Source organism: Drosophila eugracilis, unplaced genomic scaffold (assembly GCF_018153835.1).
Source record: "Drosophila eugracilis isolate 14026-0451.02 unplaced genomic scaffold, ASM1815383v1 contig_647, whole genome shotgun sequence".
In the NCBI taxonomy this organism is placed as follows: domain Eukaryota; kingdom Metazoa; phylum Arthropoda; class Insecta; order Diptera; family Drosophilidae; genus Drosophila; species Drosophila eugracilis.
The window spans coordinates 44,442-58,991 of NW_024573533.1; the positions used below are offsets into that span (position 1 = coordinate 44,442).

General features: G+C 36.5%; 1 protein-coding gene across 1 annotated transcript; it reads right to left on the reverse strand.

Moving 5' to 3' along the window:
• Nucleotides 1-6,649: 6,649 nt before the first annotated feature.
• LOC108104208 (peroxisomal acyl-coenzyme A oxidase 3) lies at nt 6,650-13,662 on the reverse strand. The gene is made up of 10 exons (XM_017210188.2): nt 13,214-13,662; nt 12,902-13,155; nt 12,642-12,801; nt 12,363-12,500; nt 11,816-12,306; nt 11,283-11,760; nt 9,662-9,932; nt 7,381-7,535; nt 7,028-7,318; nt 6,650-6,970 (listed from the first exon to the last, which is right to left on the reverse strand). Exons 2-10 carry the CDS (start codon nt 12,919-12,921, stop codon nt 6,860-6,862), a joined length of 2,115 nt encoding a protein of 704 aa, XP_017065677.1. The 5' UTR covers nt 12,922-13,155; nt 13,214-13,662; the 3' UTR covers nt 6,650-6,859.
• Nucleotides 13,663-14,550: the final 888 nt, after the last annotated feature.

Genomic DNA, 14,550 nt, shown 5'->3' on the forward strand with positions numbered 1-14,550 from the left:
ATATTTTTAATCTATCTTTATAAACTGTTTGTTTCTTACATGAATTATTTGTTATTACTATGTTATCTCTATCTCTTATTTCCGTTACTTTATACAGAGCTGTGTATTTAAGATCTAACTTATGACCTGTCAGAATTTTTAGTAAAACTTGATCACCTACTGATATATCTATATCTCTTACTTTCTGATCATATAGTAGTTTATTTCTATTCTTATTTGCTTCTAACGTAACTCTAGCTCTTTTATAAGCTGCCTCTAATCTATATTTACTCTCCTTAGCATAGTCATCTATATTATATATTGTTTCTACGCGATCTATGCTATTAAAGTGTTTCGGTAAATTACTTGTTTTACCAAATACTAGCTCATATGGACAATAAGTATGTGCCATAGAGGGGGTCGTGTTGAAACAAAAGACAAAATATTGAAGCCATACATCCCAATCAGTTTTATCAACCGATATGTAAGATAGCGACGGTATTTGCGTTTTTATTTGCAACTGGTATGGCAACTAGATATTTTGTTTAATCACTTATTAACGTGACTACATATTCATTGCCATTTTCTGATTTTGGTAGTGGACCAACAGTGTCCACTATTACTCTGCGGAAAGCGTTTATTGTTGTATCGGTTATTGTTAAAGGAGTCTTTGTATGCGATGTAATTCTTGACTTCTGACTTTTATGACATTTTCTTACGTACTCAGTTATATCTTTAGACATACCTTTCCAGTAATAGTGTCTACTCTTAAAGTTTTCAATATATTATTGCCCATTAATTTGAAATTATCTATTGAAGTATATTCAAAGATATTTTCCCACGGTGCCAATTTGAGTTGGCTGATTTTACTTGCAGTTCAAGCCTTTGGAAAAATGGACCTAAGTCTAGGATTCCATTGGTATATAAATCGCTAACATCATATCTTGCAGTAATTTTCTTGCCATGTTTAAATTGTTTATGACGTCGTATACGTTGGGCTTAGAAGCTTTTTCAATAGTTTGCTTAGGCAATTCTATTTCTTTATTTTCCGCGCGGATTTTCTGTCTACTTTGATATCTTGTAATGACTTTATTGATATTTCCAGTTATATTTTGTAGATCTTTGATGGTTATTCTTGATAACGCATGAGCTACATAGTTGTCTTTTCCCTTCAGATATTCCACAGTGAAATTATATTCTTCCAGCTCAAGTCGCATGCGCGTAGGCTTAGAGCTTGGATTAATCATTGAAAACAGGTAAGTTAAAGGTCTATGATCAGTCTTGACAGTGAAATGTCTACCATAAACATATGGTCTGAAATAAGTTATTGCCCAATGAATTACTGTCAATTGAATTGCTGTCAATTCTTGTTCTGTTGTACTTTTATTACTTTCGCCCTTAGTAAACGATCTTGATGCATAAGCAACTGGAAGTTGATGTCTATCATGGTTTTGAGTTAAAACCGCTCCACATGCTTGCTTACTTGCATTCGTTATTATGCAAAACTCTTTGCTGAAATCTGGGTATTGTAATAAATTCGGATTTATTATTGCCGATTTAAGATGTTCAAAGGCATTCTGGCAATCAGTTGTCCATTCGAATTTAACATCTTTTTTTACATAATCTTGTTATGTGACGAGAATATTCGGCAAAATTTTTTGTGAAACGTCTATAATAATTGCAAAATGCAACGAATCTTCTAGCGCTGTCCGCATCATGACGGACTGGGTAATTCTTGATGACGTCGTATTTTTTGTCATCTGGCAAGATTCCTTTATCAGTGCACTTATGTCCCAGAAAAGTGACTTCATGCATGAAAAATGAGCATTTTTCAGGACGTAACTTAAGGTTGTATTCCCTACATTTCTCAAAAACATCAGTTAAGTTTTTAAGCATATGTTTTTTTTGGAACAACCTATAACTATTCAGTCATCCATATAAAGGAATGCTTGTGAAGGTTCTAATCCAAAGAATGCAATAGTCATCATCGTCTGAAATGAATTAGGCGATATTTTTAAGCCGAAAGGTAATCGTGTGAAACGATACGAGTCATTGCTCCTTGAAAATGACGTTATAACTCGTGAACTTTTTCCAAGTTCAATTTGATGAAAGCCAGACCTTAAGTCCAGACATGAGAAATATTTCGCTCTTCCTAGTTAATCCAAAATATCATCAATTCTAGGTAGCGGGAATTTATCCGACAACAGTTTTTTATTAATCTGACGATATTCAATTACTAATCGACATTTTTTCGTATCAGATCAGGGGAGTGATTTCTTAGAAACTAATAACAGTGGGCTATTATAGTCTGATAAAGACTGTTTTACTATTTTATTGTCTATTAGTTTTTTTACGTGTATGTTAATTTCATCCTTTTGTCTATGTGGACTTCTATAATTTTTTATGTAAACCGGTTCTTCATCCTTCAACCTTAGTTTTTGCTTGTAGAAATTGTTTGTAGTTATTGATTCGGTTTCGAGTCCGAATATATCACTGTACTGTGTGCATAAATCAGTTAATATTTGCTTGAACTGAGGTGGAAAATTTTTGGATAATTGAGATAAGACAGTTTCTTCTCTATTTTCTGGATTGTTTTGAACTATGTCACAGTTCGAAAGTGGTTCATATTTTAAACTGTGAATATTTACTATTTGGTCAGTACTGATTGTATTCAGTAATCGGACAAATGCATTTTTGGTTGTTGCGACTGTGTTCGCAACATAAATGCCATGTTGAATTTTCTAATTAGGTATTAGTATACTTTATTCATCTAATGATAGATGAATCTCTCGGACCACTTGAGATTTTGCTGGTAGAATTATGGAATTATTACCAGAACTGTATGTTATAGGAACATAAATTGGAAAAATTAAATTATTTGGTCTTAGGATAAACCAATAAACCAATAAACCAATTCTCACAGAATTGTTTGTATTATTGTTATTGTGGCCTCGATTTGAGTTGCCACGGCCTCTTGAGTTTCCTCTATATTGGCCTCGTCCATTACTGTTATAGTTGGAACTGTTGTAGTTGTTGTAATTATTATTACGACTACGATAGTTTCCTCTGAAGTTTCCACGTCCGCGGTTTCCACCACGCTGTGTATAATTTTTAAAATAAAGGACAGTATTAGGTTGTCCAGTTGCTTCGTTACATAGATTGTTGTTTATTGTATTTAATTAATATTCGTACAAAATGTAAGGCAATTAAAACTATATCTATAATTTTTGTAAAGAAGACAATTGAGGGACCCGTTTGCACCTGGCAGTGATGCACTGCATTGATATTGATTGAAATTGAACAGTTTTTCTAAGTGTGATTACAGATGCGAATAGTAAATTGCCCTAGAGCGGTAATTATATATTAGGTGTATATCGGTACTTAGCTACGATTAGTCAAGTCAAGTATAGGCTTACTGGCTAAGACTTATGAAATAGGCTCAGTTTCAGTTACAATTCTACTCTGATTTTATGTCTGCAACACCATTTGACATAAGAAACTCGTTAACATTTAATGCTACAGGCTAATAATAATATAACTTCAGCTCGAAATCCTGTAACCCGAAACAATTATCCACACATACCGTAGACCACGATTCCGGGAGTTTCTTTTGCACAGGCGTTAAGATATAACAACGGGACATACGCATCTAAGCTGACAGGTCAGCAAAACACTGCTGGTCCAGTGCGGCAACCTACATTAAACCAGAGTCCAGAAAATACTGGCCAACATATAACTGCAAACGCACAATTGCCTAACGGCCTAGAGCAATGCTGGTGACTATAACCAACACAATGGTAGCAATAGAGCAAACACTGCAAAATCTTACGCGCTCCCAAAATCTCCTTTTGGAGCTATTAATCAAACAAAAATCTGCTTAGATGATTTCCTCAAAAATATGTTTCTGGAATGCGAATGACATCTCACAGCACAAATACGAGCTCGCGCAGTTCCTAGATCAGTATGACATTGACGCCAGCTTATATCAAAAACACACCTAACAAACAAAAACTACTTTCAACTTAATGGATATACATTTTATTAAACAAACCATCCTGATGGCAAGATTCATGGCGGTACTGGAATACTGATCAAGAAACACATTAGGCACTGTGAATTGCCATCATTTGCAACAGCCTGTATACAAGCTACATCAATACACATCAATACCAAAAGCGGTACCTTAAACCTCTTAGCTGTATACTGCCCACCACGCTTTTCCATTTCCGAAGATGAATTTGTACTGTTCTTCGACCTATTAGGTGACCGTTTTCTAGCGGCTGGTGATTACAACGCAAAACACACCCACTGGGGCTCTCGACTCACCAACCCCAAAGGAAGACAGCTATAAAACGCTATAATTACACCAAGAAACAAGCTTGGTCTTATCTCTCCTGGCAAGCCTACATGTTGGTCAACAGATCGTAACAAGAAGCCTGACTTGTTCGATTTTCCCGTCACAAGAAGAGTGGCTAGAGAGCGCGTCCACGTGGAACACTTAACAGCTCATCGGATCACTCGCCTATTTTACTTCATCTCTACGGGTTAAATACAGAAAGTATGTAAGTACCCATATTGATGGCTTCCCAAACATGTACCAAAAAGAAGAGATTGACAGTTCAGTTGAAGAGCACGTGTCTGCTATGTCACTAGCTGCACAACCCTCCACACCTATTATACCTGCTTGTAATCCTGATAACAACTGGCGGGCTTCTGCGCATATTAACGAACTGCACCGCAATAAGAGAAGGCTTCGGAAAGGATGGCAACCCCATAGATCGCCTGCTGCAAAGGAAACGCTTAAAACAACTATCTATCTTTTACGCAAAGGCTTAGAAGATGTACATAATCGATCTCAATTATCCTATTTGCAGCGTCTTTCCCCAAACAGACGATATCCACTGTGGAAGGCTAAATCAGGTATATGTCTACCAATAGAAAGTGAGTCGCTACTCCACACACAAACAGGAGAATGGGCTCGCAGCAACGAAGAGAGGGCAAATTTATTCGCCGCACAACTAGAAAACCTTTTCAAGTCACTCTCGTCAATAAATAGTGCAATAATGCTACCGTGCCTATCATATTTAAATCGACAGAAGTGATTGGAGTGTATTGGAGTATTCTTAAACACAACTTTCTAGCTTTTATAGTTACCGCATTTTTGGGTTTTCGCGTTTTATGAGTGGCCGTAGCTTGATCAGAAAAAACAATTTCCATTGGGAGCTTCATAAATACGTACATGCTTAATCCGAACTTTCTATCACTTATAGTTACCGAGATATCCGCTTTTCTAGAAAAGCCGGTGTGGCCGGATAATAGTACCACTATAGACGGCATCTAAAGATTATACATACTGAATTTCAACTTTCTAATAGTTCCTGAGATTTCAGCGATTTTAGTTTTTCGCGAGTGGGCGTTAGAGTGGGCGTGGCAGGATGCTGTGATAACCTTGCGCTGCGTAGGGACTTCAAGAATCTTCACGCTTAATCTGAACTTTGTATCTTTTATAGTTCCTGAGATCTCAGCGTCATACGGACAGATCAAGATGAACAAGAATATATATATACATTTGACGCAGCCTGGCCCATCTCGGGGAATGCCTTTTGAACATTCAATGCACTCAATAACACGATCCTCAAATTCTCTTACAAAAAAAACCGATCCCTGGCGGCGGTAAATTTAAACTTAACTAACTACCGATAGCCCTTATCAGTTCAGTACACTTTAATACCATTCTAACGCCCACAAATCAGGAAAAACTAAACTTTCTAGAATCTCAACAACTATAAGAGCTAGAAAATTGGGGTGAAGTATGTTTACTTTTGAGATGCCAGTGAATCTTAACCCAAGCTCGAAAGACGGTTTTCGCTTCTTGTATAAACGCTGAGATCTCGGTAACTATAAGTAATAGAAAGTTGGGATTAATCTGTAGTAGTTTATATTTATGCCCCAATGCGTATTATTTTTCCCCCATCTCTCCACCTCCACTCCACCTCTACCAAAAACGCAAAATTCTCGGTAACTATTGGAGGTAGGGATTCGGATTAGACTTACATATTCTAGAGATGACACTGCAAACTAAAGTGACACATTCATGCAGCCACGCCCACCTTAACGTCCACAAGCCGTGCAGAACTGTGGCGTCCATAATATTAAAATGAATATCTTCGTTTGACTTTTTATAATATATTTAGTTTATATCTATTGTTTTACCAAAAATTTTTCAAATCGGAACATATTATTCGCTTTTTATTAAGAAATGTAGGTTATAATGACTCATATGGACGGTGAAGTCACCATCAGTTACTCGAAATGCTTTTTCTGACAAAATGTGGCGCTTTGCGAATTTCAACTGCCAAAATGAATATTTTACAATTGCATAAAACAGTATCTGGTATCTTATAGTCACGGCACTCGACTACCCACAAGTAACATTGTACTGAATATATATTTACTGTCACGTTTGGTCATTTGGAACGACTTAACATTACCATTACATTAACGATAAAAAAATGTTGCTTAATTTTAAAATTTATGTTTTCTTACACAAATAATTTAAATACCCATTCAGAAATAAACACATTCTGCATAAAATAAAATAAAAACGAATTCAATTTTTTTATATTTGTTCATTTATTCGTTCATTTATAAGATTTTCAAAAAATATCTATACAAGTCATCTAACCTTTTTATTGCATTTTTTAAGTTCTGTGCTAATTTTCCAAAAACAACTTTTCAACATTTCTTCACAACAATATTATTCATAGGCTCTAAAATTTTTTGAAAATAAGACAATAAATCTAATGTTTTGATTGTTTGAGTATTTGAATACGACGACTCTACAAACACCACATTCAAATTAAGTAGAACAAATATAACCCTACAACTTGGCACGCTTAAGATAATCCTTGTAAGTAACATCACGCCACCAACGGGGCCGCTCATACACGCCAGGAGCGGAAACAATCATGCCCTGAAGATGCTGGTAAACCTGAAAAATATTGGATTTGTTTCCTAAACTTGGAATGTTTAATAAGAAACCACTTACATTCCCATCGCTCATGCCCAAGGGTGAGTTTAGAATAAAATCAGTGGGAGCAATGGAATCCACCAGAGCGATGGCTTCATCCTTAAGCACGGGAAGTAGCTCTAACAAGCCTTTTTCATAAAAATCGAGTTGATTCGACTTTTCGTGGAAATATCCGCCGCGATAAAAAACAGAGGAGTACTTGACAATCAGATGGGCGCCGTAAAAGGAAAGTACCTGCTGCAACACAAGTTTCTCTGCAGAGTCGGATAGGCTGGTCACAAATTTATAAAACACGTAGTAGATAGTACGCTAAAAATATTTGTCCAGGTTAACGAAATACTTAGGCTAAATTCCGAGAGTAGCCATATTACCTCGCCGTATATTAAAGAAAGCTTTTGAGCAGCAAAGACCTGAACATTGTTCCGCGTTTCAAACGCATCTTTCCCTTTACGCTGCTCTTGCTCGACCCGCTTCACAGTCGACTGTAGTTGCCAGGCAGTTAGCCAGTTGAGGGCCTTTAACAAATCTACAACAAAAAAAATAAACAAAAATTACAAGGTAAAACCAAATAAAAATCGTTATATTATTATAAATGCCAGTTTTTCTCGGCTTGTGGGCGTAAACCTACAATGTGCATGGTTAATGCAAACTTTCGATAACTTAAAATTGCAGAGTTTTTCATGGTTTGTGCGCGTTTGATTGGGCGTGGCAGATTTAAAAGTAGCCCTTTTTTTGGGCGTCTCCAACTTTCTAGCTCTTATAATAACTTCCCGAGATCTAAGAGTTTTCAGTTTCCCGCGATTTGTGGGCGTTAGAGTGGGCGTGGCAGGACGCTAAAACAAAATTGCGCTGCCATTATATTCCAGAGAAGAAATCTGAAGGCTTAGTCCCAACTTTCTATATTTCAGCGTTCCTCAGATCTCTGCGTTTATACAGATAGACGGATCGGCTATTGAATATTTATAACCGATATCCGTAAAGTAAAAGGACATATTTTCATGTTATTCGTGAAACATGTAGAAGAAAGATTTTGCGACCTTATAATACCTTATAATACATGTGTGCTCAACGGGCTTGCTCCCCCATAAGCTTTGAGCGCTCGCGGCGCTATTTCACTAACAATTTATCGTTCTTCCCTTTCCGGCTCATTCCATCGCTAACTGCAGAAAAATATGTCTTGTTTTTCCTGGAACTTCCCAGAACACTTATTTATTCTTTATAACTGTTTGCAATTTAGAGTTTATTTCGCAGAGGACCATAGACACGAGAGTTTGTTTCAGTAAAAAGAGTAATGAATTGATTAGAGCACAGCTGCAAACCAACACAAAAGTGTCAATGCATACATACTCCTGGTCATTAAAAATTTTGTTCGGTGCATTACCGCCCCTTTCTGCCCCCCGATTTTCGTAAAAAAGCGTTTGGGTTATGTATGGGTTTGTACTAGGGCTTGAGGCAACCATTTCCTGGGTTTTCCCATCCTTAAAATGTTTAAGGACTAATTCGCTTTGCTCAACAAACTATTGACTATTATTCGTGGCGCCATAGTTTGAAAATCCTCGTTAATCCGTAATTTTTGGGTGCCCCAGCCTCGAAAACTTATAAATATGCTTTTGTTAATATATTTTTACTAGTATTAAGAAAAAAAAAAATGGATTAAAAAGTCCTAGTTTAGAGTTATTAACCGTTAAAGTGCTTGCACGAAATAAGCTTGTGCGTCGCAGTTGCCCTATTTTTTAGTTTTTTTATGAAAAATTCTTTTGTTTTTTAAATTAGTAAAAACTTTTGTTATTATTTTAATAATATGCGACATTCTTAACATTACTGCGTTTAAATTTTTTTGATACCTCTGCTGGTTTAGTAGCAGTATCAAATTAAAAATTCGATTTTTTCTTGCACGAAATAAGCTTGGAGCCACTGTATGTATGTGCACGTTTTATTTTACATATTTGTTTCAGTATATCCTCTGACTTGAAATTTTTTTAAACATCACTGCTATAAGGTTTTTGTATATTCGGGTATTAATACAATATTACTGTAAAATGATATTACGCATTTTAAAAATTATAATTTTGGCATGTAATGAAACCACCTTGAGCTGAGGTTGAATTTTTAGAATACTAGAATTCTTAACTTTCCAGATCTTAGATTTACAGGTACATGTTTTCCAAAACGCATTCATAAGCAGAAAGCTTTAAAATAAATTTAATTTTTTGCAAATCGGTACGTTTTGAAAAAGAGAATATATCGCACTTGACGGAAGGAATATTAGTCGCGGACGCCTGGTAATACAAACTTGAATTAAGCAGGTATCTCTACAACTTAAATCCTTAATCCCAATACTCTACCACATATGTATATGTATGTAGATAACGAAGTCTCAGCATTCACGGAAGGATAGACTGAGATGGTTATACCAACGTAGGTTTGTTTATATGGTCGGATGTTTTCTAAATGATCCCTTCTGTAAACTTTCCAAGAAATAAATGATATCATATTTTTCTAGGAATATAAATATTTTAATCCCTATCTAAATGTGTGCACCAATGTTATCCGAATTCTTAAGCAGCACAATTTAATGTTCTTAAGTATTTCTGTAAAGCACCTGTAGACTAAGCAAATTTAAGAAGAGTAGAAAAGTAATGAAACACTCACTGTGTACATCCATGGTTTCGGCAATTGTACATTCCTTGCTGTTGCTTTGTAAAATGTTGTCCATATTCTTTAAAAAAGAAACCGTCTCTAACGGAGATACGGCTACAAAGTCGGCGTTGTTGCGACGTAGACTGATCAACCAATTGGATGCTTGCTGGATAAGCGTGTTGTTTTCGCCTTCATAAGTGCAGTTAGCATCGTTGTCGTTTCGAAGGTCGCCTAAGCCAGAGTTTTTTAAGTAGCCATGACCACCACAGGCTTCGCGGCACTCCTAAAAAGAATATTTTTTTAAATGCATAAAGCGTACAAAAGATGTAATATTTAATATTTTTCCGTTTGCTTGTACTCCTTAACTAATTTATTAGGTTTAGTACTGTATACTGAATTTATTTATGGTGGTACCATTATCCCACACTCCCACTCTTACGCCGACCAAATTTGAAAGACGGTTTTCGCTTTTTTGTAGAAAAGCTGATATCTCGATAACCATAAGTGATAAGTGAAATGTGGGATTAGGCATATAGTTTTATATGATGCCCCCAATGTAAATGGTTTTTTTCCCATCTAGCCAGGCCCACTCAATCGCCCACAAAACACGGAAAACCGAAAACGCTAAAATCTCGGGAACCATAAGAGCAAGAAAGTTAAGCTGAGAAATACGTATTTTAGAGACGCCACTGCAGCTCGACGCGAGTTTTTTGACCACGAGTTTTTGACCACATTTGACCCCGCCCACAAGCCGCGGAAAACTGTGGCGTCCATAATATTATAATAAATGTTTTCGCTTGACCTTTTTATAAAACTTTTTTGTCAATATCTATCGATTTACCAAAGATTTTTTAAATCAGAACATTACTTTGATATTTATGAAGAAATGTAGGTTATAAGGCCTCGCATGAACAGTGACGTCACAATCAGTTAGTAAACATGCTTTTTAACAAAATGTGGTGCTTTGTCCTTTCCACTAGCAAAATTGTTATATTAATGCAATTGGTGGTAGATGAATTAAAATCTTAAGAATTAACTTGAATTCCATAAATGTAGACAAGGAAAGAATTAACATACGCTAGCACTAAATAACTTCTGCTGGAAATCTCATCTCACTGCTGTGGTAAAATATAGAATTATGTACATATGCCTCAATTGAGTTTGTAGATGGAAACTTCTTGTAAAATGTTGTTGTACTACTTGATAACAAATATACTTCATTTAAAAATGGTTATCAACAGTTTTTACAAAATAATAAGAAATACAAAATACTACAAAAGCCAATTTTTACATACAGCAAGTCTTTGCTCTTTTTCAGTACTACCTAAGATAAAATAGGTCGATTGCCACGACTTTCGGACTTTTTACTGTGTTCATAATTTTAAAACAATTATTTTACTAGCAAATATCACTTAACCTACATTTTGAAAAATATTAGTCTAAAATAAATACTTTTCAGTGTCACTTCAGGAGAGACGGGCATGGACATAATTGACTCGGCTATATTTATTCTGATCAAAAAAATATATTCCTTATATGATCATCTTACATTCCATCTTCTTGGTACATACTTTTCAACGAACACATTACTTTATGGCTTTCGTTTTTACTTACGTATGACGTGTAACCTTACCTGAATGCCATCCCTGGCCGCCCAGGTAGCGACTGGTTTGAGTGCAGACGAAATTGCATGAACCTCCATGCCCGCTAGGGACGTATCCTCGCCGGCGAAGCCCTTCATTGTCAAATCTACATTTACTTTGCCTATCCAAAGCGTGGCAACTCGCAATGCGATTGTAGTGGCCAAGTGAGGGATAAGTCGGTATTGTTGTGATTGATACTCGAACACAGGCCACTCTGTTAGGCTATTAGTAGGTCCGAACTGACGCCTGCTGGCTGCATAACGGGTGGCAATTGTTACAGCTTTGCTCAGAGCCACGTAGGTGATAGCTGTAATATTGACGCGACCTACGGAAAGAGCGCCCAAAGAGGCACCTAGGCGCTTCCTCTCGTCCTTAATTTGGCTGGTATAGTTACCTTGGTCATCAATGTCGCCGGTCTTTGACAGTAAATTGGCTTTAGGTATACGATATTGGTTAAACATTACAAAGCTGCAATTATAATAATATACCCTAAATATTTAAAACTGAGGAGAAAAATACTTGCCCGTTGTCGATGCCATTAAGACCGATTTTCTCGCCCATATCGCCAACTGTTACGCCAGGAAAAGGGAGCAGAGTTTGCTCATCGCGGATGGGAACAAGAAAGGCCTGTAGGCCCTGGTGCTTGTCATCAGGAACGAACAGCTGAGCGTAGACAATAGCATGAGTGCAAGTCTTACCAAGGTTACCCACCCAGCACTTAGCCGCCTCGAAGTCTGGCGTATGGATGACGAATTCCTGCCTTTTTATGTCGTAGGTGGCCCGGGTGCGCATGCCAAGTGCATTGGTGCCGTGAGAGATTTCAGTAAGCGCGTAAGCTCCAATAATACGGTTGTCTGCGATCTTGGCCACGTACTTGCCCAGGCGCCCAGATCCATTAGAGACCAAGGTGCTGGGAAACATGCCCGTTGAAAGGCCGAATTTAACCGAAGTACTGAAGTCGTAGCTGAAGATGGCCTGTCCAAAAGCCAGCAGAAGGTGTGGTGTTTCCAAGTACTGAAATAAAGTCAATACTTTTAACATGTCCATCAGCTTTATCTTATCCGACCCACATCGTTAACGCCATAGAACTGTTGTTCCCAGAGGAGATGCTGTCGTTTGTTGGCCATCTCACGAACACGTTCCAGATTTGACCACTCTGGCTCCCGCTGGAAGTCAGGGTGTTTTTCCATCCATTGCCAAACCTTGTGCTAAGGGGGGAGAAACATTCATTTATCAATGTGCACATACATATAAGGAACGAAATACTATTATCTGTACACATATGTATGCACCAAAAAATTCCGCACTTTGAACTCAGTGCTCGCCTTAAACCTGAAATTAACAATAACCTTCATCCGGATATGATCCTCGCCCTCAAGCAACACGTTCATGTGCTTGTAACAGAAGCTTGCCCTCTGGCGATACTCGTCTAAAGGTCCAGCTCGGAAATTCGGAAAGATTCGTTTGTCATCAAAGATGGTAACTAAGGGTTGTTCCTCCTGCCTTCCGCTGTAATTGTCGCCAAGGCGTTGATTAGAAAATTTACATATGTACCTCGTTTTGATCACTTTTGTGACTTATCCACTTGTCATTAGATTTATGTACTTACTGAGACCTTAATGCAACCATGTTAGAATATGGATTTACGGACTGATGTGCCTCTTTCGAATGCGTGTCGCAAATTACTTGAATGAATGGGATCTTCAAACTATTAGCTTGAAAGTAAATGTTCAATAGCCATCGATAAGTAGCCTGCTTATCCGCACTTCATGGTCAATAATAAAACCAATTTTCAGTAACTCGCATCCGCCCCGGATAAGATAAGACCTTTTAGTAAATAGCCCAGACATCCGTCTCAGTAAACTACAGATATTCGGTTCATTTTTAGTAAAAACATTTTTCATTTATTATTATACACAACCAATTTTAACCCAGTTTAACGCAGCACCGTCGAGAATATCTAAATCACGGGTGCTCAAAATCGTTCAATAACACAAATACAAAAAAGCGTGCACATATTTAGTGACGTTATTGTGTTGGTTTGCAGCTGTGCACTGAGAGAAGCGAAGGGCGAAATTTTCTCTAAATTGCAAACAGAAGGTACAAGGAATGAATTCCAGTTCAAGTGTTCGAAGATGTTCCAGGAAGAAACAAGAAAAAAATACATATATTGCGTTTGGTGACAGAATGTGGCGGAAAGAGGAAAACAAAAAGTTGTTATTGTATTATCGCCGCGAGCGCTCAAAGCTTATGGGCGAATAAGACTTGCTCAGCAAGTCCCTTTTCTCCGGGCAATTCCAAAAACAATTGAGCACTCAGAGCATAGGCCTTGAGCATCCTTCATCTAAATTATTGAACTGCTACTAACAATATTAAACTTTCCCAGAAAATCCAAATTGTCTAAACAATTTTTACTTTTTACTTTTTATGAAGTTTTGTTGAAAACTTTCATCAGGTTCATCAGCTGTAGATGATGAATTTTAATAATACATATATTAAATATACATAACATTATACTTAGTATATACATATGTAACTACATGTATGTATGAAATGATGAAGTGAGCTTTCCAAAAAGGTATAGTATGACCTGATGCGACGAATAAAACAAGAGCTACACGCTTTCAGCGCCAACTAGCGAAAATACCACAAGACTTTTTTGACAACCTAATATACATATGTACATAAATTTATTTTTGTAAACAATTTCTAATTTAATAAACATTTTGTTTTTTAGTACTATTATTTTCGTTCAACTTGTTATATCATTAACAAATTATCAATCAAGTTATACCTTTAATGCTAACACTCAGAATATGTACATACATAACACATAGTACATAATCTACGGTCACTAAGAGTAAAATGTACAATTTATTATTACTTAGTTACACTGTTGTCAAAAGCCAATGTATTTATGTACATATGTATGTATGTATTAACGGAATTCATATGTTGATTGTTTATTGTAGGGTTTAAATAAAATTTTGACGTTACTTCAAAAATTTTTTGACAAAAAGGAATGCAAAAAATATATGTATTTACATAGTGTAAACAGTTTCTTGAAAGTGTCAAACTTGAGTAAACTTATTAATTGCTTGTATTCTAAAGACTTAATAATTTATTGCAAGTAACCTATGACATTTAACAGGTGTTACTGTTTTACGTTTTATTTTCACTCATTCCTTTGAATGCCGCAAGTCTTTAGTTCAAACGAATTAACGAATTTATACCTTTTCATATTAGTTTTTGTATTGC

Coding starts and splice junctions, on each gene's coding strand:
- LOC108104208 (XM_017210188.2), bottom strand. CDS start 12,921: ATGGTTGCATTAAGGTCTCA. Junction 12,501..12,641: donor AGGATCATATCCGGATGAAG/GTTATTGTTAAT, acceptor CTCCCCCCTTAG/CACAAGGTTTGGCAATGGAT. Junction 7,319..7,380: donor TTTCTTTAATATACGGCGAG/GTAATATGGCTA, acceptor AAATATTTTTAG/CGTACTATCTACTACGTGTT.